Source organism: Chlorocebus sabaeus, chromosome X (assembly GCF_047675955.1).
Source record: "Chlorocebus sabaeus isolate Y175 chromosome X, mChlSab1.0.hap1, whole genome shotgun sequence".
Classification (NCBI taxonomy): Eukaryota; Metazoa; Chordata; class Mammalia; order Primates; family Cercopithecidae; genus Chlorocebus; species Chlorocebus sabaeus.
Window position 1 is genome coordinate 67,547,736 of NC_132933.1, and position 26,092 is coordinate 67,573,827.

The window sequence follows — 26,092 nt, forward strand, 5'->3', positions numbered from 1 at the left end:
CCAGTTCATATGATTTGTACTCATCATAATTCTTTTTACTCTGTCAAAAAGGAAAAACAATATGACAAATCAGAAATGTTTGATCTTTTTGTACTTTAAAAATTCAGCTTATTATATATTTTAAAAATATGATGAATATATGAACATTTTGCTTTAGAAAAAGAACTTTAGTAGTCAGGTGTAAGAATTAAAAACTGAAAACCTGCTAAGACCTCAGTGGTACCAGTAAATGGTTCATAGGCCAAATGGGCTCAGGTAACCTGCAAGGCACCACAGATGACGGGAATGTCAGTGTTCTTCTATTCAAGAGACAACTGGACAACTGATACACTAACAAAGGAATTTTTTTTTTTTTTTTTTTTTTTTTAGACAGAGTCTCACTCTGTCCCCCAGGCTGGAGTGCAGTGGCGGGATCTCGGCTCACTGCAACCTCCGCCTCCTGGGTTCATGCCATTCTCCTGCCTCAGTCTCCCGAGTAGCTGGGACTGCAGGCGCCCGCCACCACGCCCGGCTAATTTTTGGTATTTTTTAGTAGAGACGGGGTTTCACCATGTTAGCCAGGATGGTCTCGATCTCCTGACCTCGTGATCCACCCGCCTCGGCCTCACAAAGTGCTGGGATTACAGGCATGAGCCACCGTGCCTGGCCAGGAAGATTTTTAAGAAACAAGTTTTGTTTTCTTTATTGCCCTCTAGTGATGTGTGCTTTCCAAGAGTTTCCTAACTTGCTTTGTGAGGAACATACTGTTTTGTTTTGTTTTGTTCCTTCAGGAGAGGTTCTATTTCAATAGCCTACAGGCTCTCCAATGAGTGATAGTCATCTCAGACTAACAGTGTAATTTTACCTCATTCCAATATATGAAGATATTTTGTAACATAAAAGATAATAATAATGTAACATACATTCACCCCCAAAATTCCTACACTGTAAAGATTTTAGTGCTAGTATATGTACAAAGTGTGTAATATTTGAAAAGAGTCTAGAGAAAATGATACCATGAACTTATTCTATGACCTTTATTATCTTTATATCTACCAAGGCAACTTCTATTTGTAAAATGTGTTTGTTAGGTATATTTCATTTTTTTCAAAATATTTTTTGTATACATGAAAAGGTAGTTTTTATTCATGGAAAAATTTTAAAGTATAAAAAAATTGAGAGGCATAAAAAGACCATTGAAAGGTATACGGTGACAAATAAACCTCCTTATCCAGACACTTTTGTCCCCAGTTTCTCCTCCCAGAAGCAGTTACTCTTAAAACTCTTTTGGTCTATGCATTTCAAAGCAGTTATATATATTTGTAAATGTATATGTCACTTAAAAAAAAGTTACAGCAGAAAGAGTATACTATTTCATTCTTTTGCACTTTGTTTTTTTTCATTTAATATAGCTTGAAAATTATTTCATATAAAAATTTAAAATATGAAGTGCTTTACTGTATTAATATAGGTCAACTTTCCATAGTCAAAAGGATATAGTGCATTGCATTTATACTTTCAAAATTAATTGTATGTGCATACATATAGCACTGTGATTCAAAATACAGTATGTATCTTTTGAAAACAGGCTTCCAGATGTCTCTTATCGAAGTAGAATAATCACAAGATAAGAAAGCAAATTCAAGTATGCCTGAAATTCCCCAAACTAAAATAACTAGATATCTTTTCTTAGTCCATGCTCTATACTTACCAGAAAAAAAGCCATGACAAATAAGCAGATAACAACGATTTAGTTTAAAAACAACAAATTCCAGAATATCTTGGGGTCAGTGCAAATTCAGCCTAATATCCTAAAAGAAGTCTAAGCTGGAAATCATGAGTTCCAGTCCCAAGTTTGCCATTAATTAATTGTGTTATTATGAGCAAATTCTCTTACTTTTCTAGACCTCAGAGTTTTTTTTCCATCTGCAAAATTATTAGGGTAAATGATAAAGTTGATGATGATTATGAAAATTATGATGATGTGATCATAATAATAATGTTTGTTACTCACCTACTTTGTAGTAATCAACTTATAGACATTAGTTTATTTACTCCTCATAGCACCCCAATGGAATATGTACCATCTTCACTTTTATAAATGGGAAAACAGAGGCTCATAAAGGTTGCATACACAGTTTCTCAAGATCAGAGTTAGTGATAAAATCAGAGTTAGAATCCATGTTTTCTAGGTCTGAAGTTTCAGTGGCTGGCTTTTTTTATCTTTTTAAGAAATTTATCCTTAAGTTTCATAAGGATAAGAACTTTGCTCCCCACCCACTGTGACTCTAATATGCTTCCTGACATTGAAAATCACTATACTATATTATTTTTTCATTTTAAATTTATCTATATCTTCAGTATTATCGTGTTTTATGTAATTAGATTCTGAAGTGCCTACTGAATCATCAAAGTAATACTAATATTAATATTCATTATGATTTTAGTGTTAAGTATAGCTGGAATATTAATTTAATTAGAACATGCAATGCCTTGGCCAATCTAGATAAGTATTTGGATGGTCACGACAACTTGATCAAATAAAAGCAGAATTCAATACAAATTTTCCCAATGAAAAAAATCGAAAAAATATCACTAGTTAAAACTATAAATCCTAGGGTTTGAATTGTAGTGAAAGAAAACATTAAGTTTAAAAAAAAAATGGTTTCAGATGTTTTTCTTGATTAATAATGTTTATCCTAAGTGGTTGTTTTTGGCATGTGTATGTGTCTTAGGAGTGCCATCCTCAGGCTCAATGCCATCATCACATTGTCCAACAGCCCCAGGTCATCCACTCTGCACACTGGCAACAATCTGATTCTAGCCAGCAAATCCAAGCCATCACAGGAAATGATCCAATTTCTACACATACTGGAAATGAACTGTGCCATAGTGGATCAAGCCAGATTTGTGAGCAGGTAAGATCAATCAACTGATTCCTTAACAAACTGAAATAACATTCTTGAACTCTTCTCATACCACTGTGCAGGTGCTCCCATTAAATTTTCATCAAAATACTGGGAAGTTATACCACTGGTATTTGTGCCTTGTCATAGCGTATTTAGAACAAATCTTCCCATCTTCTCTCAGAAGACAAAACAATTTAGGTCCACTAAGACATTAAATCTATGAGGTTAGTTATGAACTGGTTAATGAATACCTAATTTGTAGCGGATCTTCAGTTCTAAAATGGCCCCAATAGTTGTGCAATGTTAAATATTTTCATGAGGTATCATATTTAAATGAACAATAAATTGGCAGTTATATTATCTAAGATGATTTCAATGGTCACATTTCACAAACTGGTATTTACTTCCTGTATGTCTTCTTTGAGAATATATACATACTTTCTGTATGTCTTCTTTGAGAATATATTATTTGACTTGAGAATCAAGTCAAAATATGTATAGATTTTATTATGTATCACATTGACAAAATAGAAACTAGAACTTAGTTGCTAAGGAGAAATCTCATGTAATACAATTCTTGGTAATTTATGTTATGAAGACTTTGGAATCTTGTAAACATCTGCTATACAAGTGTTGAAGGAAAAATATTTTCTTGTATCTTGGTAAAACTAACATTAATAACTAGAATGATAGGGAATCATCCATTACTTGTATTTTTCTAGATCTCCAATTGACCTCTTTTATAGGCACCTCTTACTAAAAGACAAAAGAATATAAGAAAAAATAAAGAAGGAGCCAGTCCACATAAGAATTTGATTGTTGTATATTAAATATACATGAGATTATTTCTAAGAACTGAAATTTTGAAATATACATTCTGGCCACATTAGTCAAAAAGAACTACAAAAGATTTAAAATCCATGTTTTGTCAATCTAAGAAAAGCCTAGAGCCAGGTCCAGTGACTCACATCTGCATTCCCAGGACTTTGGTATGCCAAGGCTGGAGGATCTATTGAAGCCAGCAGTTCAAGACAAGCCTGGTCAACATAGTGAGACCCTTGTCTCTACATTTTTTAAAGTTTTCTAATTTAAAAAAAGCCTAAAAATGTCTTTCTTCTGTATAAGAAACATTGGCCTCTAGGATAACTCATAGAATATAATCCAGAAGGTATTGAATATTTACCTTAAGTGAATTAGATACAACTATAAAAAAAACCATTTTATTAGATTAGATCATTTGAAATTGTCATTTTTGTAGGTTGAAACTGGCATAATAGCAACAATTTTATACAGTTCAACCTGATCCTTAACTTTGCTTTGCCTTAGTTTCCTCTAATAGGGGAAAGTGGCAGGCACATATAAAAGCATAATACAAACCAAAGCGTTTTCAGTCATAAAAGAGAAAGAAGCAACACACTTTGGGAACAAAAGAGTGAAGAAATTAATTTTGGCTGAGAAATCGAGGAAGGCTGTGTTGAGGAGGAAGTAATTAACCTGGGCTTTGAAAAACGGGCAAAATTTCCATATACGGTATTGATATTGCATGGAAATAATATCCTAGGCAGAGGGAACCACATAAACAAAGTTACAGATTTGGGGAAGTAAATTCTGGGTTTCAGAAAAAGTTAGGGATTTGATTTTTATGGCATGAAAGACATGTGACAAGGAGTATTACGGTGTAGTGTTAATATGATGCATTAAGGCCAGGTCATGAGATTCTCAAGTGTTAATTTAAAAACTTTGGGCTTTCTTTAGTAGGCAATGGAGGATGAGTGAAGGTTGCTGAGTAGGAAAATACTAATAGATACTATGGCTAGCATATTAATTTTCTTCTTACAACGATCAGATTAGGAAGGTGCTAGTGTTGTCCTTATTGCTCATATAAGGTAACCGAGTTTCAAAGAGTTTAAAATATGTGCAAAGGCTTACACAGCTAGCATGCGGTAGAGCCAAGATTTATACATATGTAGGCTGACTCCAGAGCCCATTGATAGTTCCTCCTTGAATTTGGGTCTTTTATGTGGAGAGTCCTTAAGCAATAGTATAAAAATAAAGAAAGCACTTGGTTAAGAAGAGTCTGACACAGGGAAGGTATTGGTGATAGAAAGCAGACTAGTTTCAGGATATGGAGACCTGAGTTCTTGTCCTAACTCTGTTCCTCTCAAACTATATGTTCTTAGTAATACAAAATCTCTCAGCAACATCCTCATCCATAAAATACTAAATAAAAATATGTGCTGGAAATTTTTTATAAACTACAAAGTCTACAACTTGAAAAAAATCAATGGGGAAAACTTTGCAAAGAAAATATTATTAGAAGCTATTTCAATAGTCTAGGTGTAAAACAAAGTAGAATAATGACAATAGAAATGGTAGGAGGGACAATTATCAGAGATGGGAACTGTATGACAGGATTAAGAGTTTGTCCAGTGGCAACAGTAATGTTATGATATTCTTTTCCCAGCTTAGTACATCTAATAATACATTTGACTAGACTATATGTTGTCTACTCAGTAAAGGGGCAGAATTGGGTAACTAATATATCACTTTTTATTATTCATACTGTAGTTTGAGATTTTTATGTAGCTTTTGTAAAGGCTGGAGGATTTTTTTCTTTAATTTTATTAAATTCTGCTTTTTTCCATTTTAGATAATCTCTTTTTTTATTGTACTTTAAGTTCTCTGATACATGTACAGAATGTGCAGGTTTGTTTACATAGATATAAATGTGCCATGGTGGTTTGCTGCACCCATCAACCTGTCATCTACGTTAGGTATTTCTCCTAATGCTATCCCTCCACAGCCCCCAACCCCCAGTTTTTTCAATATTTTATTAGGATGAAGTTGAAGTGCTGCTGAAAATAGAATAGGCCCTTGGAAGCACTAGTCTGTTGGAAGCTTAGAGTTAGTAATTTCACTTGTATAGATTACATTGGATTGGGTCCATTCCTGCTCAGAGCGATGACAGGGTAACCTGGTTGTGCAGATCCCATGGACAAAGGAGGGAGTTCTCCCATCTAGGCTCCTTGGTGTTTACATGTCCCCTGTCGTGATATGTGGGTAGAAGAGTGTCTTTAAAGAGTAATATGCAGACATAGGTTAGGCTGTTTTAAAACTAAAGTAGGACCCATTTTCCCCATTTTCACAGTTTGTGTTTAGAGTTAAATTGTAGTTTGGAAGGAGCGTGGTAAAGAGGAATAGAATACAAGCATTCAATTTAATTATCTGAATTTATAAAACCTGATCGTGCTGAGCTGTATGAACTTCAGCAATAGACTTAGCTGGACTGAACCTCAGTTTCTACATCTCTAAAAGGGGAAGAATCATACTTTAATGTACAATATATCCTACAAGAGGATTAAATGAGGTAAAATATGTAAAGCATCTATCTTAGTGTCAAGTCCATAGCAGATGCTGAAATTAATCTTTGATTATTGATCTTCTTCCCACAAATGTTTCAAATCACCAATATAAGAAATTAGTTTCACTGTAAGACTAATTTTAGATGAAATTAGATCATCTTTAAAGTACTTTCCCCAAAGTGAAAGGCATTAAAAATATTTTTCAAAATCAGATATCTAAAAACGTGGCTTTAAAATATTCTATAAAATAAATTTATGTACATTTTCCATGGTCCTCCCTAGTAATATCACCCTTCTGATTTCAAATTCAAAATATTACAAGTCACCTATACTTTCCTGAAGAAATTAAGCATAGCATACTGTGATCATTTTCCCGTCATTAGCAAGGAACAAATAATTTTACACCTGTTGATGACAGGGAAAAGCTCAGCTGAACTTATTTTACAAGTTGTCATATAGGTGGCGTTTGTAAGAAATAGTCAAATAAGTGTATATAGTGTGTGTACAACTCTCTTCCACTTGGCTTGAGGATTCAGGGAATTCTTTTGTAGTCATGGGAAGATGTAAAGGGAACACTCCTGATAACCTGGATTGTGCTATTGCCAATGAAAAACACTCCAATTTGTGATGTGATGCCTTTAATAAATTGACAAAAAACATCATATCTTAGTGTCAGGTGCTTTTTCTGGCACGTCTCTGGGAAGCTCGCTATAATGTTTATTTAACATGTCATTCACCAATGATAGAATTTCAGGGCTGGTTAGTTCAATAAACTCAGCAGTTCTGTCTATCCCCTCACTCATTAACAGGTGGCTCAAGTTTCTCTCCATGTTTATTGCCCTCTTCAACCCCATTATTGAAAATGAGTGCCTTTCATGTAAACGTCTATTCCCTGCTGTTGCTTCCACAAATTTAATTAGTGTCCATTTGGGGCCTATCTTTTTCCCAACACTACCTTATCTGTCTTCTGCAACCTCTGCAACCTCTTGTTATGAAACCTTTTTGAACTACTGTTTTATGGCAAACTCAATTTTATTTTTAACACATTGTTACTTATTTGCTGTTTTAGAAATCAGTTTTTTTAATTAAAGTAATATATGTGTGTAGTTTAAAAGGCCAAATAGCAGTAAAAGGCATATAACAAACAGCAATTCCCTGTCCCTACCCTCTTCACCACCCAGAGCTGATCCCCAGAGGCAACCATTTTCAATTGTTAGCTTTGTCTTGTGATATTTACTTGCATTTAGTTAAATTGCTATATATAAAGCTAAATGATATGCATGTATTTTTAGTATGCATAAACTTATAGTATGCATATACTTAATGCTGCTATGTCTTGATTTATCAGTGTTATATATTATCTGTTGATAATTCTGACACACAAAGGTTTAATTCTATTAATCTCTCATCCAACTGTTGTCATCCCTTCCATCATCCCAATATAGTTAAATCTCCATTTATTTTTGGTAAATTAGTGTTCAGTGTTTATATTATTATTGCTATAAAATATCATTCACTGCTGAACCAAATTGTGTATTATTTTGCTTCTTTTATTAGCACAACTTTTTGCTGGTGTTAATAATTCTCTAATTTTTTTCATTTGCTTGTTTTTTGTGTATCTATTGTTAATTCCTTTCTCAATACACAAATGTTCTGGTTCCTATTGATCAATTATCCCTTACTAACCTTCAACTCTCTTTGAAACTCTGTAATCCATATACACCACCCGCCTTGGTTTGAATTATCACTCTCTACTGACATTTTGGTCACTCTCTTAACAGTTTCATCAGCCAATTTACAATCTTCTCTCCACTTCCTACTGAATCTAGAATCATCTATAAGAATTTCACCACCCACATCAGTACCCTTTCCCACACTGTCTTCAAGGTTCTTCCTCGCTCTCAATTTCTTCATTTCTACGTCTTCAGTTCACATAGCCTTTGGCCAGTCTTTGAATTTATATCTTCACTTGAAACTGTTTAACCTGGGATTCTGAATGTCTCTTTCTCTTGCCATCACATTCTTATTTTATCTCTTACTCTCTCATTTCTGTTTAACGTCACCTTCACCAAACTCTCCAGCCCTCAATTCTAAGCCACACTGGTTTCCATTGTCAGCCAGTTCAGCAATGATCTTGCTAGAAGCCCTTCTCCTTTTACTGTCATCACTTTGCTGATCCTTTGCTTTGTATAGACTGCCATCAACCTTCTGTGCCCCTAGATTTTGACTTCTTTGTTTCCTAGAGAAAGTCTTCAGACTAAACCAATTTAGTCTAGTACAGATTGTCTCGGTCTTTCTGGACTCCCACCATTGTTAAACAGCCTTTTTAATAGTTTCTAATCAAATCATTACCAGTCTTCAATGTCTAATTCTTATCTTTCCCACCCTGCTCATACTCCAAGTCTCACTGCTGCTGTCTCCCTCTCTGCAGGTAGCCTTGCCTTCTACTAACAATAGATGGTGGAACTCGAACTTTAGTGTGCACCAGAATCAATTGGAAGAATTATTTAAGGAGAGATTACGGGGGTGTGATAATCTGCATTTTCAAGTTCCCTGGTTATCCTAACGCTATTTTACTGGTACAGGGACCACAATTTTGGTTCACCACATGAATTCCTTCAATGCTCCACTTTACTGAAAAATTTTTCTATACCATCAGCAAACTTCTGATTCTTTTGATCTTCAAGAATTAAGACTCTAACTTTGTGATCAGGGTGACTCCCTTTGTGACCCTACAATTCTATTGACTTATCTCATCTCTTTTGTTCCCTTCATCTGAAAAATTTCCAAAGGGGGGAGGCATACTCTCAGATGCCATTTTCTCACTATTCACACATTCCTCAACATTGCAAACCAGATTCTAGCTTCACTATTTTCCTGAAAGTGCTTTTATTGACCTCCAAGTTGCCAAATTCCACTTACTTTTCTTGACTCTAATTTTGTTTCAGTTCTACTGCATTTAGTACTGCTTATCTGTTCTATTCTTGATATATTTCTTTCCATTATACTGTACTGCTGCTTCTATGACTTCTTCTCAGGCACTTCTTCCTTCTTTCATCAGGACCTCTTCTCCAAGGACCCATTCTTGGCCCCTGATACGGTTTGGCTGTGTACCCAACAAAATCTCATCTTGAATGCTCATGTGTTGTGGGAGGGACCAGGTAGGAGGTAATTGTATCATGGGGGCAGGTCTTTCTCATGCTGATCTTGTGATAGTGAGTCAGTCTCTGAGATCTGACGGTTTTATAAGAGGGAGTTTCCCTGCACAAGCTCTCCTTTTGCCTGCTGCCATCCATGTAAGACATGGCTTGGTCTTCCTTGTCTCCCACCATGATTGTGAGGCCTTCCAAGCCCTGTGGAAGTGTAAGTCCATTAAATCTCTTCCTTTTAAAAATTGTCCATTCTCAAGTATATCTTTATCAGTAGCATGAGAACAGACTAATACAGGCCCCCTTCTTTTTTTCTACCTTCTGTTCGTTGACAACATGATATAAAATCTTGACCTTTGCTACTACTTTTGTATGGACAATACCCCAGACTTTCTCAGCTCCAATGCATCATTTTTAATTGCCTACCTGACATCTCTACTTGACTGTCCCACAGTCATTTCAAACGAATCATATCAGCTTTTCACTCTGTCTCATCTATTAATGATACATCCAGTGCTTTATTTACTTGTCTTAATATTTAACATCGTTTTTTACTGTTCTCTCTACTTTGCCACTCCACACCTAATCAGTTGTCATAGTTTGATGATTCTTTCTTCATACAACCTCTCTCATACAGTTGAAAGTTAGGTTTTGTTCTTGGAACTCTTAGCATTTGATCTGTAGCTCTCATTAGAGCCCTTGTTGCAGAATTTCCATTGTTTATGAGAAAAAGGTTTGCAAATTCTTGATACTCACTTTGTAGTACAAGAAAATATCATAAATTTTATTTTCTGATGAGAAAGAATAATTTAAACTGTTAGAAATGTTATTATTCAATCACTTATACCCATTATAAAATTACAACCCAAAACACCTACATTGTTTTTAATTGGTTGGGAAAAGAAGAATGTCAAACTGGAAACACACACACATGCGCGCACACACACACACACACCCCAAAAGGAAGTGAGAATAGTTTTGAATAAGTTTCACTAAGTCCATTTCAGTGTGATTTGTTAAAGCACCTCTTACAACTAGTGCTTTTCCCTCTATTCTGCTTAATATGTAGCTCCAATTTTATTGTTTATTATAAGCAACTTTTTCACTACTTACTTACCTTGAAATATTAGGCTGTTAAAAGGGATGTCCTTAATATTTCTTTTGATGAACAAGATGAGTTGATGCAGAATCAGCATTATTATTATTTTTATGGTGATAAAAATACTTTTAGATAACAAATGTTTACTTAGGACTTATTATATCCAGGTACTATGCTGGGCACTAGAACTTAAAAAAACAACAGTATCTCTACTCCCAGGTAGTTGAGAGTCTTGTAGAAAATGAGACAATTGTCTTTCATTTCTTCTGTCATTCCAGTAGCAAACTGTACATATGCCTTAAATTAAAGAAAATTATTTGCACAATTGTTTAAAAATGTACTGAGCACTTTTCCCTTATTTAATTTTATTTGATGCCTCCTGCAATACTAAATTGCCTACATAATGCAGTTGAAAAAAAACAGGTACAGAGAAGATAAGCAATTTACTTAACTCACAAATGGGAAATGGAAGCTCCACATTTGTTCTCAAATTCAATTATTTTTTCATTACAACATTTTACTATCTATATTTCTTCACGTAGAAAGTTAAATTAGTTCTTTATTTCAAGTACAGAACTGTTATGGTTAAATAAGTCTTCATTTTAGAATTGTGACTATTGTACAGTACATTCAATTCAGTGACAACATGTGTTGAAAATCTAATATGAACCAGGAGGTGGGGCAAGATGGACAAAGAGAAGCTTCCACCAATTGTCCTCCCTGCAGGAACACCAAAACTAACAACTAGCTACATACACAAAAAAGTATTTTAATAAGAACCAAAAATTAGGTGAGTGATCACAGTACCTGAATGTAACTTCATATCACTGAAAGAGGCACTGATGAGGGTAGGAAAAACAGTCTTGAATTGCTGATGCCACCCTAACAGAGGCTGTGTGGCAGGGAGAGAAAATCTGTGTGCTTGAGGGAGGGAGAACATGGTAAGTGTGGGACTTTGCATTGGAACTCAGTGTTGCTAAAATTGGGAAGAATTCAAACGACTTCAAATTTGTACTGCAGAGTTACACTAACCTGGTAAAATAGCCTTGTAATGGCATAAAACAGACACATAGATAAATGGAATAGAATAGAGAACCCAGAGAGAAATTCATGCATCTATAGTGAACTCATTTTCAACCAAGGTGCCATGAGCACGCATCGGGAAAATGACAGTCTCTTCCACAAACTGTGCTGGGAAAACTGGGTATCCATATGCAAAAGAATGAAATTAAGCCTCTATCTCTCACCATATACAAGAATAAAATCAAAATGGACTAAAGACATAAATCTAATACCTCAAACTATGAAACTACTACAAGAAAACATTGAGAAAACTGTCCAGGACATTGGGCTGGGCAAAGATTTCTTGAGTAATAACCCAGAAGCACAAACAACTGAAGCAAAAATGAACAAATGGGATTACATCAAGTTAAAATCTTCTGTACAGCTTTTAACTTGTGAAGAGACAACCCACAGAATGAAAGAAAATATTTGCATACTACCCATCTGACAAGGAGGTAATAACCAGAATATATGAGGAGCTCAAACAATAGGAAAAAAAATCTAATAATTTAATTTTTAAAAATGGGCCAAATATCTGAGTAGAGATTTCTCACTAGAAGGTGCACAAATGGCAAACAGGATGTGTAAAAATGTGCTCAGCATCATTGATCATCAGAGAAATGCAAATCAAAACTACAGTGAGAGATTATCTCACCCCAGTTAAAATGGATTTTATCCAAAAGGCAATAACACATGCTGGTGAGTATATGGAGAAAAGGGAACCATAGTACACTGCTGGTGGGAATGTAAATTAGTGCAACCACTATGTAGAACAGTTTGGCGGTTCCTCAAAAAATTAAAAATAGAGCTACCATATGATCTAGCAATTCCACTGCTGGGTATATACACAAAAGAAAGGAAATAACCAACATTTGGAAGGAATCTGAAAATTTTATTTATCCAACAGTCTAATGGATAAAGAAAATTTGGTATATATACACAATGAAGTACTATTCAGCCATAAAAAGAATGATATCCTGTCAGTTAACAGCAACATGGGTGGAAAAGGAGGACATTATGTTAAGTGAAATAAGCCAGGCACAGAAAAACAAGTATCACATGTTTTCACTTATTTGTGGAAACTAAAATAACTCATGGAGATAGAGAGTAGAATGATGGTAACCAGAGGTTGAGAAGGGTAGTGGGGCGGGGGTGAGAGAGTATTAGGGACTGTTAATGGGCACAAAAAGAATTAGAAAGAATAAGATCTAGTATTTGATAGAAAAATAGTATAACTATAGTCAACAATAATTTAATTGTACATTTAAAAATAACTAAAAGAGCATTATGAGTTGTTTGTAACACAGAGAAAGGATAAATACTTAAGGCGATGGATACCCCATTTACCCTGATGTGATTATTACATATTGTATGCCTGTATCAAAATATCTCATATATCCCATAATTATGTACATCTGCTATATATGCACAAAAATTAAAAATTAAAGAAAAAGAAAAAAGAATATAAAAGATAATCTAATATGCACTAGGTAGCATCATTTCTTTATTAAAATATGTATATAGATTAAAATAATAGTGAGGATTTTCAGAACCTAAAATTATTTTACTTTTTCTCTTGTCAGAATTGCTACTTCTGGCATAAAATAGGGAGAGACCAATTATTTATTTTTACCTCATTAGCCAAATGGCATTGTATCTGAAATGCATTTAATTTCATCAGGGATTAATACCCACTGGATTAACTATATTTGAATCAGTCCAATAGATATTAAATGTTTCAAATCAAAGCAAAATCAAGTAGTAATCTTATACATCCAAAACTGTCACCACATCCTTATAATTTTTGCTGGACATATATGTATAATCTATATGTTATATAACCTTTTACTAATAGTGAGGTTTTCCATTGCCATGCAAGAGTTCAGAACTCACTATCCAGTTGGATCTTAATACAGCAGATCTTATTACTCAATATTTTAATGACCTTTTGGGAGTTTAGTTCCTTAGATACAATTGCTTTTATATAATATGGCATTTTAAGAGCTTTATAATCTGCTAAACTACCCTTCTAAGTAGGTGAAATGTGCACACATTTAAGCCAGTTACCTAGTAGGAATAAATTTAATTAAGCCAAGACTGTTCTACTGGATTGTCATTTGTTCCTTGATTACAAACTATCCCTACCCCTGAGAAGCCTTCTCACAAATATTTGTTCTTAAGCTGAAGGGAAACCAGGCAAGAGAATATAGATAGCTCAGTTGAAATCAGCAACTATTGATTGTACCTTATAATCACTACCACTGAACTATGTAACTACGGTTGGTTAAGTGTGTTGCCTTTGAATATGAAAGTTTATAAAGTGTGGAGGCTAGCAACAAAAGTCCACCTACTACTCCTAGAGTTTCACAGACTACAAATATGAAACAACACCCCAAATTGGAACCAGGTCAAGAACTTCCAAGGCAGTAGTGAGGTGAGGTCCATAATTTCTCTTTAGAAATTATTTTCTTTTGAAATTACTTCCTTCCTACAGACTTTTTCTGGAAAATGGACACTAATTTGCCTCTGGTTGCACACTTAAGCATTGTTGCTTTGCCTTGAGTTTGCTAAAGCAATTATCATCATGGGCTTCTCACCTAGAATTAGAGACAAGGAATTAGACTGTTTGGCAATTATTATAGTCAAATAGTGATCTGATTAAACGTACTTCATTGATGCATGCTCATGAATCTAACAATTTTTGTAATTTTTTAGAAAAATATCATGTTTTGTATATCTGTATATATTTATATTCTTCAGCACAGTCTGTATTCCTTCCTTGATTATAGGTAAACAACTAAAGTAATTATCCAAGATTAACATTTGAAATAGCTCCCATTCATCAGGAAGATGAGTATATATGAGGTGCAGCTATATTTCAAGTCAGTATTGTAACAGGGAGAAAACTTCTATCCATTACTGCTACCATTATTCTGGCCCAAGGCACACATGTATCCTTGGGACGACTTCTATCTTGGCTTTCTCAAGGCAACAAAAAAGATGGCTTTGAGCCACTTCTAAAAGCTATGTCAAAACAGACCAACAAATAGTTCCATTAAAATTAAGAAGCTCCAAAGAGCTGTGATTTAATAATGGAAAATATTGCTAACTAGCACAACACAGTTTACAGTTAGGAAAATTTCACCTTGGTCTTGAGTAATAGTCCTGACTTAACAATAGATGAGAATTTTAATTTCCTCAGTCCTCTCCCCTCCCAAATTTGAACCCAAAAGGATTATGGATTCCGAAAGGGCTGGTTCTGTCCTTATATTATGATTTTCCTAAACATATTGACTCTTTAAATGAGACATAGTTCTGAATAGCGACTTGCCTGCTTTCGACCTTCATTTCCTGAGAGGAGTCAATCACTGAGAAGCTGATGGACATTATCCAGAAGTCTATGTAGAACTCAAATACCAGCCTCCAACTCTACAAGGAGTTCAGTTTAGTTGCTCCAATTAGACTGTGTGATGATACTGACTCTTCCTAGTAAGGAAGGTACAAGGGATCACCATGATATTCCTAAGGAAGGGCTGCCTATACTTTTTCTGACTTTGTTAACCGTTTGTTGGTGGTGTTGTTGGCGGCGGCTTTAAGAGAGAAACCTATAAAAAAATTATTTCCAGAATCACTAGCACTTGGGGGCATTTCTAATCAGGTAGATGACTTCTTTCAATGCAACAAGTTTTAGTGAGCAGCTGTAGAGTATTTAATCAGTACTGTATTAGATACTATCAAATATACCAAAAAATATGACTCATTCTTGTTTATTTCTTTTGTGGTAAAAAGAGGGTGCTGAGAGAACAAGACTTACATCTGTATAATAGTATAAAAACAATTCAAGATAACTGAGCACAAAGAGTTGAATTGAATTAGCTTGTTGGTTGGCATAGTTTTAGTTTTCATGGATATGGTAGATTTTGAGATGAGTTTCAAAGGATGGGTAAGATTTGGATATACAACAAGAAGGACAGAGGGTATTTAAGCAGAAAACAATGTGAGTAAAATCCTAGAGGCAGGAATGTATGGTGTGTGCCCCAGAGAGTGAAATCTACTATGGCTAAAGGAAAGAACATACTGGGAAAAAAATAAATTTATGTTTATGTAAGCATTTAAAGGTTTTATATAGAATATATAAATATAGACATATGAAACTATGTCTATTTTCATATATTATCTACATCTCTATATATGCACTACTTGTTAATTCTATGATATTTAAACGTACTATGTGATAATATTGACTTTACAGGTTTACCCATCTACTAATGCCTTCATGCATGAGACTTTATTCTTTTTAGGAGATAATCATTATTTACTCAGGAAAGCAACTCCAAAGTGTACATGGACAAGATAACTAACATTGTGGTATATTCATCTAGACTTAACAAAAATGTGATGATACTACGCTGTATTTTGTGTCTCACTTTTTTTCACTGACCAATATTTTATAAACTGATTTTTGTGTCACAGATGTAATTATGAAAAATTATCTTTGCTTACTTTGCAATTCTTCCATTTGCTTTAGAATGTACAGTGTTTTAAGGTCTGCATTCAGAGGAGAGGTTGAAAAGGAAGTATCAGTAGTCAAATTCAAATCCATTTACCATCTATATGCTTAAGAATAAATGTGTTTTTAGGGTACTTGGTTTCACATGCAATATTAAAAGTAGTATGGAGTGTAACCTAAGTTATTATCCTCCAGGCAGTGTGTTTTGGGGATGGGAGCCACAGCGCCCAATAATATTGAAAGGATTGATACCCAAGAATAGGAAGCCAATAGAATGGTCTTATTTAGGACACTGTTCATAGTAATTTACGTCTAGGATTTCAAATGTCTCTGAAGTCTATGAGTTCTCTACAGTTGGCTCTGAGCTACTCTTTCCAATGTGAGATTGACTAAATATTCGCTTTAAATAATAAATGGGGGAAGTCAAACAAGAAATACTTTAAAACACATTGAATTGAGTAGGTTTATTTAATCTACCTTTAAGATATACTAACAAATTAGACTGACTTTCACTTAGAATATGCAAGTCCAACTGGAAGTAATTCTACTATAGTCAGTATAACTCAAAAATCAGTATGTTGAAGAAATATCTGCACTCCCATGTTGATTGCAGCACTATTAACAATATCCAAGATATGAAATCAACCTAAGTGTCCATCAACGGGTAAGTGGATAAAGAAAATATGGTGTGTATATACACAATGTACACAATGGAGTATATTCAGTCATAAAAAGGAATAAAATCCTGTCATTTGAGGCAACATTGATAAGTCTAGAGGACATTATGTAAACTGAAATAAGCCCAGCACAGAAAGATAAATATCACATGTTCTCACTTATATGGGGGAGCTAAATATATAAATATATTGATGTCATGCAAGTAGAAAGTAGAATAGTTGTAGCAAGAGGCTTAGAAGGGAGGGGGAAGAAAGTATAGGAAGAGATTGGTTAACAAATCCAAAACTACCACTATGTAGAAAAAATAAGTTCCAGTGTTCTATAACACTGTAGGGAGACTATAGCTAATAGAAATTTACTCTATACTTTCAAATATCTAGAAGAGAGGATTTTAAATGCTCTCACTGTGAAGAAATGATTATTGTTTGAGATGATGAGTATGCTATTACCCTGATTTGATTATTACAGATTGTATGCAGGTATTGAAATAGTACACTAAAACTCATAAATATGTACTTTTATTATGTGTCAATTAATTTTTAATTTTAAAAATTAATAAAAAGTATATTCATATTTTCTTTTTTCCACAGGAGACATATGAATAAGCCATGTGATTTAATTTGCTCATTTTGCCGTTTTATTTAATGCCTATATTCAAGAATGTTTATGTTATTCAAGTTTCTCATTCATTCGAACACTTAGACTTGAGTGAAATGAAGTTGAAATTGCCATCGCAATGTTGATTTTTCTTTAAATTTCTCCCATGCTAAAAAATGTATCTCTGAAAAAATGGCTTGATTTGTGTGATGACTTTAATAGGTTATCTTGCTTTCACTTAACATAAAAATATCTGTGAACTTAGAAAAACTTAATGTTGCTTACAATTGTGATTGATGTTTGCTTCAGGTGATAATTCAGGACGATGGCCCTGAAAAATTGGACCCCAGATATTTTGGAGAGTTGCTTGCTGATCTGAGTCGAAAGAATACGGATCTATATCACTGCTTATTAGAACATTTGCAGAGAATTGGAGGAAGGTACTGTAAACATATTATTTGCCTTCATGTTGTAGCTACTAAACATTTTACAACATTTTAATATTTTAAAAATAGACTTTATTTTTACCAGCAGTTTTAGGTTCACAGCAAAACTCTAGTACTTTCAATAGGTAACAGGGCAGATACGAGCGAATGTCTCATTTTAAGAGTTAATGTAGATTATGAAAATCATCAGACAAAAAACAAAAAACACAAGCCCTTTTAGGATTAGTAAAGAATTCCATGTACCCTCCTTTGTGATGTAATTTCATGGCAAAAGCAACCTCTTGGGCAAGGAGCTAAAAAATGCACGGCATACTATAACTCTTTTTAAGATATTATATTGATGATACTAGGTACCATCCTATTGCCAACACACCACTGTTTGTCTTCCACTTATGTGCGTTCAACATATGTAGGCCAGAGTTTAAAATATATTTGATATGTCATATATTATATATAAACTTTGTATATTATATTATCTATTACATTAAATTAAAAATATATCAATGGATATAAACATAATTTTATATAATACAATATAAAATTATAGATTTAAATAGATATGTATTAAAAATTTATCAACTGTTCATGTGTAGATGAGACCATATTTTGTCATGAAATGAATTCTATAAGCTACACCCCAAAAGGTGCCTTCTACTATATAGTTACAGCATATCTGTGGCCATCTGTCAGGCAAAATCTAGGAAAGCTCCACAAATTCAAAATAATCTGGAAGATAAAGGAAACTCAATAGAATTTTTTCTAATTCAGACTTTTCACTAACTAGATTCTTCTACTTCTTAGATTTTAAATAATATATAATTTTATATAATATATAGGTTAATGTAAATGGGATGACATCATATATACTATTTTGTACGTTTTCTCACTCAAATATATATAGTATATATTTTTCCATGTCAACATTCTGGTGTCTGTGATGTATTCTCTCTTAATCTCTTGCACAGCTTGTCTTTTCCCCATGTATTAGCTCCCTCCCACCTGACTTTTCTTGCTTTCATATTAGTGACTACAACCATTATCTTACTGTCACTGCTTTGCCTCCTTGTTGAACTGCCCTTCCCACTTAGCAAAACCCCAACTCTGGATTACTCTAACTCTCTGCCTTATTCTCTTTTTTTAAAAAACCACCAACACCTCCTTCATCCAACACCCACTATCTTTACAATGCAGAGGGCTCCATGAGGGCTGCTTTATTTACCTTGGTGTCCTTGGTGCATAGTGTGGTGGCTGGTTTACTGTGGTGCCCAACAGATATTTGCTAAATGAACAAAGGCCTTAATTGTGCAGCTGATCACTGCTAGATAAAAGCAGAGCCATTTATTTGAACTGGTGCCATTATAAATGCATGATTTCTATCTTCAACTTGACCTTCATCATAGTTTTATCCTAATCAACACCATCTCCACTACCCATTATACAAACAAGTCTCCTTCTTTCCCATTACCCAAACAACTATTTCATCTCTTTACACATGTTCATTATTTTAAAATATTTCCCTTAATGTAATAATCAGTTGTATGTTAAGCATCCACCATGTGCCAGGCATTATCTATATTACCTAATTTGCATGATAACCTTACAAAGTTTCAGATGAAGACCCAAAGAGAATAAGTTATTAAGATCACACAGCTACTAAGTGCCTGAGATAGATTCAAACATTTTTGAGTACTCCTTTACCTATAATCTATGAACTTTTCTGCAAAGCCTTCCCTAAATCTTCAGTTTGGTCTAGGTGCTCTACTTCTGTGCATTAACCATGACCTGTGAATATTTCTATTAAAGTATCACATTGTAAAATTCAGAAGTATATAGGACATAGTCTTAAGTACCCTTGTTGTAGATCCAGAGTTCATATCCTGGGTTCATGTCACAGTTTTTTTTTATATATACATACTAAATGCATAGTATCAGGCAAGTAAAAATACATATTCATTTGTTAAAGCAATAAATTAGTTAAGATATTTAGTTACAAGTGGCATCTGCATCATGTGAACATTTAGAAATAGACCTAAAGAATCAGAAATTCTGTGGGGAGGGCTCAGCAACACGCTTTTCAGAGGATTCTGATACATGATCAAGTTTGAGGACCACTAAACTGAGGCTGCAAAAGTGGCAAAATCTGGGACTAGAACCCACACTCTGAGAACCAATTTTCCTTAGGAAAATCACTTAACCTTGCAACACTAGATGTGTAATATTAGGCAAATTGTTTAAGATTGTGCATACAGGGAGTGTCACTCTGTTCCTTTTTCTGCCCAATGTAATTCTAGCCACCATCTTCCAGTGTTGAATGAAGATATACTCCCCACTGACTTTTCCACCTCCCTAATCTGCTCTCTTTGCTTCCACGTTCTCCATCTTTCCCTCCTCTTTTGTATCCACTTTTCATATTATTCCAAAGTGCAATTCAGCAATTAGTGGGCTGCAAAGTAAAAATTAAAGAAGTTTGTCACATGAAACCATTCTGGTGACTTTTTAAAATTCTGATATTAAGTGCTATTTATTGTTCCTTGTTTTGTTTCTTTGTTTTGTTTTCTTATTTATAGAAAGAAAAGTGACTAGGGACGTGTATATCAGGTTGGCATTTGAATTGGAAGAAGTAAGGATTAGTATCTTTTAAATGCAAAGGTCTATTAATATTATCATAATTCCAGTTAAGAGTAATGCAAGACTACTAAAACTGCATTGTGATTCATATTTTTAACTTGCTTTAGCTTTGCATCTATACACGTAGTTACTTTAGTAAAGCATTAAAAAACAAGAAACTGTTTCTACTTTTGCTAGGGCCTCCCTATAAATTCTATTTTGGGCAACACAGGAAATACCACATAGGTACATGCAGACAATTGCACATATGTAGTCATGCCTTGGAAAAGGGAACCTTCAGTTCTCTTTCTACTCACTAGTTCATATAGTTTTATAAGTGTGTGTAAGAGCTTTTGCACAGTAAGTGACCCACTTGTCTCTGTAGGCAATATATTACTCATAAGCCGTTACAAAGAAAGTAGTGGTAGGAGTTAACACACTAAAACTATTTTACTGTAAAATAAATATTATGGGGGCTGAAGAGGAAAGAAGCTGGGAACCCTGAACGGGGCTACCCACACACTGGGGCTCCTTTCTAGGTCCCAACAACTCCTCGGGAAGGAGTGAGTTGAGCAGGTAAAGAGCAACCTGCACTTGGCATGGGCCTCTGGAAACCTGCCAGCAGGAGACTCCACAACTCCCATGAACACGTGAGTTGGCAGGGAGACATGCTTAGAGAAGTGGTAGGGGCAGAATTCCAGTCAGTGTGGAGCCTAGAGGGTTGGTGTGGGAGCCTCTGTAGTGGAACACAGCCAAGGATGCCCATCCCTAAGACACTTTAGCCCTAGGGAAACTGTTGGACCTAAACATTGCAGGGCAGTCTTGCCCATGAGAAGAAGCCAGAACACCCCTCAGTCTACTGCCCTCTCCTGCAGCCCCAGACTGGCTCTGCCTGCTTGTAGTGCAGCCTCAGATGCCCAGATGGGGTGTGTCCTGGGGGCCCTCATCATACCTCCTGCACTGACAGGCACTACTTGATCAGTGAAGAGCTCTAGTGGGCAGGGGAGCAGCCCCCGTGGGCATGCACCAGTCTGCCCGTGTCCTTCCCCATAACAGTCTCCCTCGTGCCACTTTGTTGCACGCACTCTCCCATGGCCACCCCCATCCTCCACATCGTTTTGACAGTGCGTGTGTGCAGACGGGCCTTGCCTCCCCTTTCCCACTAGCATGAATGTGCGCATGCATCTTGCTGTGCCACAGCTGCCAGTGTCGGTGCATCCCGCCCCCCAGTCCCCTGCTGTGCCGCCATTATCATCAGAGTATTCGTCGGCTCAGAGACCACTAGTCCACCACCCACCAGCGCCCTGCACCTGCACTGACACTGCTGTCTATGTGAAAGTATGTGGGGAGACCAGTGGACCCGCCCCCACTCCCAGCAGTAGCTGCCGCCTCTGTGAACGCGCACACAAAGGGCGCGCACAGTTCAGTGCTACCAGTGCTCCACCCCTGTGCTAACACCACTGCCGGGCAAACGCATGCAGGGACACTGGCGGAACCTGATGCCTCCCCCACCTTCACCATGCTGCCACAGCTGCCACTGTGAACACTACCACAGAGGCCGGCACGCCTGCACCTGCAATCTCCATGTTGCAGTCAATGAATGTGCACCCCACCATACTGCCACTGCTGTTGGCATGTGGAAACGAAGGTGGATCACACTGCCACCACTCTATAGAGTATGGTGGCTGGCACCACCCATAAGAGTGTTGTGACCAGCGGTCTGGGAAGAATTCAACCTCTCCAGTGTGGCAAGTTCCTAACATTCAGGGGCCATATATCAAAGTCTGGCCCAATACCACCCCCCAGAATTCAAGCATGCAGTTCAGGAGTCCGTAGCTGAGCCTTGGCCCCCTAAAATCCTCCAGAAACGAAGCCAGTCGACCGTACTCACCTTGTACTACAACCAAATCTCCAAGGACACCAAACAGGATAAAAGAAAAAAAATAACCAACTAAAGGTCAGCAGCTTCAAAGATTGGAGGAACATCAGCCCACAAAGATGAGAGAGAACCAGTGCAAGAACTCTGGCAACTCAAAAAGCCAGAGTGCCTTCCTACCTCAAAAGGATTGCACTAGTGCCCCAGCAATGGTTCCTAACCAGGATGAGATGGCTGAAATGACAGAAATAGAATTCAGAATATGGATAAGAACAAAGATCATTGACACAGAGGAGAAAATTGAAACCCAATACAAGGAGTTTAAGGATTACAATAAAACAATGCAGGAGCTGATAGACAAAATGGCTTATTATAAGAAAGAACCAAACTGATTTAATAGAGCTGAAAAACGTGCTACAAGAATTTCATAATGTAATTGCAAGTTTTAACAGCAGAATTGACAAATTCTGGGGAAATTTGTGGGGAAAAAAATCTCAGAGCTTGAAGACTGGCTCAACAAAATAACTCAGAGAAAAAGAACAAACAACAAAGAAGGATGAACAAAACTTCTGAGAAATAAGGGATTATGTAAAGAGACCCTCTATGACACCTGGGCATGCCTGAGAGGCAGAAAAATGAAGCAACTTGGAAAACATATTTCAGGATATTGTCTATGAAAATCGCCCCAACCTCACTAGAGAGGCCAATATTCAAATTCAGGAAATGCAGAGAACTTCTGCAAAATACTTCACAAGAAGACCACCCAAGACACATAGTCATCAGATTCTCGAAATGAAAGAAAAAAATGTAAAAGGCAGTTGGAAAGAAAGGGCAGGTCACCTACAAAGAGAACCTCATTGAGTCAGCAACAGATCTGTCAGTAGAAACCCTACAAGCCAAAAGAGAATGGGGGTCTATATTCAGCACTCTTAAAGAAAATAATATTCAACCAAAAATTTCACATCTGGCCAAACTAAGTTTTATAAGCAAAGGAGAAATAAGATCATTTTCAGAGAAGCAAATGCTTAGGGAATTTGGTAGCACCAAACATACCTTACAAGAAGTCCTGAAGGAATTGCTAAATATGGAAAGGAAGATCATTATTAAACACTATAAAAACACACTTAAGTACACAGGACAGTGATACTATATGCGGGCAAATGCATGCAGGGACACTGGCGGAGCCTGTGTTACTATAAAGTAACCACACCAACAAGTCTACATAATAATCAGCTAACAACATGATGACAGGATCAATACTAACCTTGAATACAAATGGGCTAAATGCCCCAATTAAAAGGCAGAGGGTGGCTAGTTGGATAAAGAAGCAAAACTCAAAGGTATCCTATCTTCAAGAGACTCATGTGACATAAAATGACACCCATAGGCTCAAAGTAAAGAGATGGAGAAAAATCAACGAAGCAAATGGAAAACAGAAAAAAGCAGGTGTTGCAACCCTAATTTCAGAGAAAATAGACTTTAAACTAACAAAAATCAAATAAGACAAAGGGCATTACATAATGGTAAAGGGCTCAATATGAGACCTAATAATCCCACATACATATGCACCCAGCACAGGCACACCAAGATACATAAAGAAAGTTCATAGAGAGCTATGAAGAGATTTAGATAACAATACAATAACAGTGGGAGACTGTTACACTCCACTGACAGTATTAGACATACCAGCAAGACAGAAAACTAACAAAGATATTCGGAACCTTAACTCAACACTTGACAAAATGGACCTAAGAGATAGCTACAGAACTCTCCACCTCAAAACAACAGACTATACATTCTTCTCATCTGCACATGGCACATATTCCAAAATTGAGCATAAAACAATCATCAGCAAATACAAACAAACAAACAAACAAACATGAAATAACAACAACTACACCCTTGAACCACAGTACAATAAAAATAGAAATTGATGCTAAGAAAATCACTCAAAACCATATAATTAAATGGAAATGAAACAACTTTAATTTCATTATTTACCCAATGACTTCTGGGTAAATAATGAAATTAAGCCAGAAATCAAGAAATTCTTTGAAACGAATCACAACAAAGATACAATGTATCAGAATCTCTGGGATACAAACAAAGCAGTGTTAAAAGGGAAGTTTATAGTACTAACCTCCCATATCAAAAAGTTAGAAAGATCTCAAATTAACAACCCAAAAACACATCTAGAGGAACTATAGAAACAAGAGAAAACTAACCCCAAAGACAGTAGAAGACAAGAAATAACCAAATTCAAGCTGAACTGAAGGAAATTGAGACATGAAAAACTGTACAAAAGAGTGATGAATCCAGAAGCTGTTTCCTTGAAAGAAGTAATGAGAAAGATAGACCTTTAGCTAGACTAATAAAGAGAAAAAGTGAGAAGATACAAATAAATGCAATCAGAAATGAAAAGGGGATAGAAATACAAAAATCCCTCAGAGACTATTACAAACACCCTTATACACACAAGCTAGAAAACCTAAAGCAAATACATTCCTGAAAACATACAACTTCTGAAGATTGAACCAGGAAGAGATTGAATCCCTGAACAGACCAGTAATGAGTTCTGAAACTGAGTCAGTAATAATGAGCCTAGCAAATAGCAAAAGCCCAAAACCAGATGGATTCACAACCAAATTCTACCAAATGTATAAAGAAGGGTTGGTATCATTTCTACTGAAACTCTTCTGAAAAAATAAGAAAGAGGGACTCCTTTCTAACTCATTCTATAAGACCAGCATCATCCTGATACCAAAACCTGGCATGGGCACAACAAAAAATAAAAATTAAGGCCAATATACTTGATGAACATTGATGAAAAAATCCCCAATAAAATACTAGCAAACCAAATTAAGCAGCACATCAAAAAGCTAATCCACACCACAATCAAGTAGGCTTTATTTCTGGGAGGCAAGGTAGGTTTAACATATGCAAATCAATAAATGCTAGTACAGAACTGAAAACAAAAACCACATGATCACTCCATAGATACAGAAAAGGTTTTCTGATGAAATGTAAGATCCCTTCATGTTAAAAACTTTCAAGAAACTAAGAATTGAAGAAACATACTTCAAAATAATAAGAGCCATCTCTAACAAGCCCATAGGCAACATCATACTAAATGGGCAAAAGATGGAAGCATTCTTCTTGAAACCAGAACAAGATAAGAATGTTCTCTCTCACCACTTCTATGCAACATAGCACTGGAAGTCCCAGCCAGAGCTATCAGGCAAGAGAAAGAAATAAAGGACATTCAAGCAGGAAGAAAGGAAGTCAAACTATCCCTGTGTGCAGACAATACGATTCTATACCTAGAAAACCCCATAGTCTCTGCCCAAAAGTTCCTTGATTTGATACACCACTTAAACAAAGTTTTAGGATGTGAAATCAATGTACAAAAATCAGCTACATTTCGATACACCAACAATATCCAAGCTGAAAGCCAAATCAAAAACACAATCTCATTCACAATTGCTACAAAAAGAGTAAAATACTTAGGAATACAGCTAACCCAGGGAGTAAAAGACCTCTACAATAAGAATTACAAAACACTGCTCACAGAAATCAGAGATGACACCAACAAATGGAAAAACATTCCATGCTAGTGGATAAGAATAATCAGTATTATCAAAATGACAATACGGCTGCCCAAAGCCATTTACAGATTCAATGCTATTCCTATCAAACTAACAATGTCATTCTTCACAGAATTAAAGAAAACTATTTTGAAATTCATATGGAACCATAAACGACTGGAATAGCAAGACAATCCTAAGCAAAGTAACAAAGTTGAAGGCATCAAATTACCC

The 26,092-nt window shown here is 35.7% G+C and overlaps 1 protein-coding gene across 1 annotated transcript in view; it reads left to right on the top strand.

Annotated features, from left to right (window-relative positions):
* The window catches only part of POF1B (POF1B actin binding protein), a 102,155-nt gene that overhangs the window by 32,608 nt on the left and 43,455 nt on the right, over positions 1 to 26,092 (top strand). The window contains exons 6-7 of the mRNA XM_007992193.3: positions 2,715 to 2,897; positions 17,655 to 17,785. Coding sequence (XP_007990384.3) covers positions 2,715 to 2,897; positions 17,655 to 17,785 — 314 coding nt within the window. The remainder of the gene's footprint in view (positions 1 to 2,714; positions 2,898 to 17,654; positions 17,786 to 26,092) is intronic.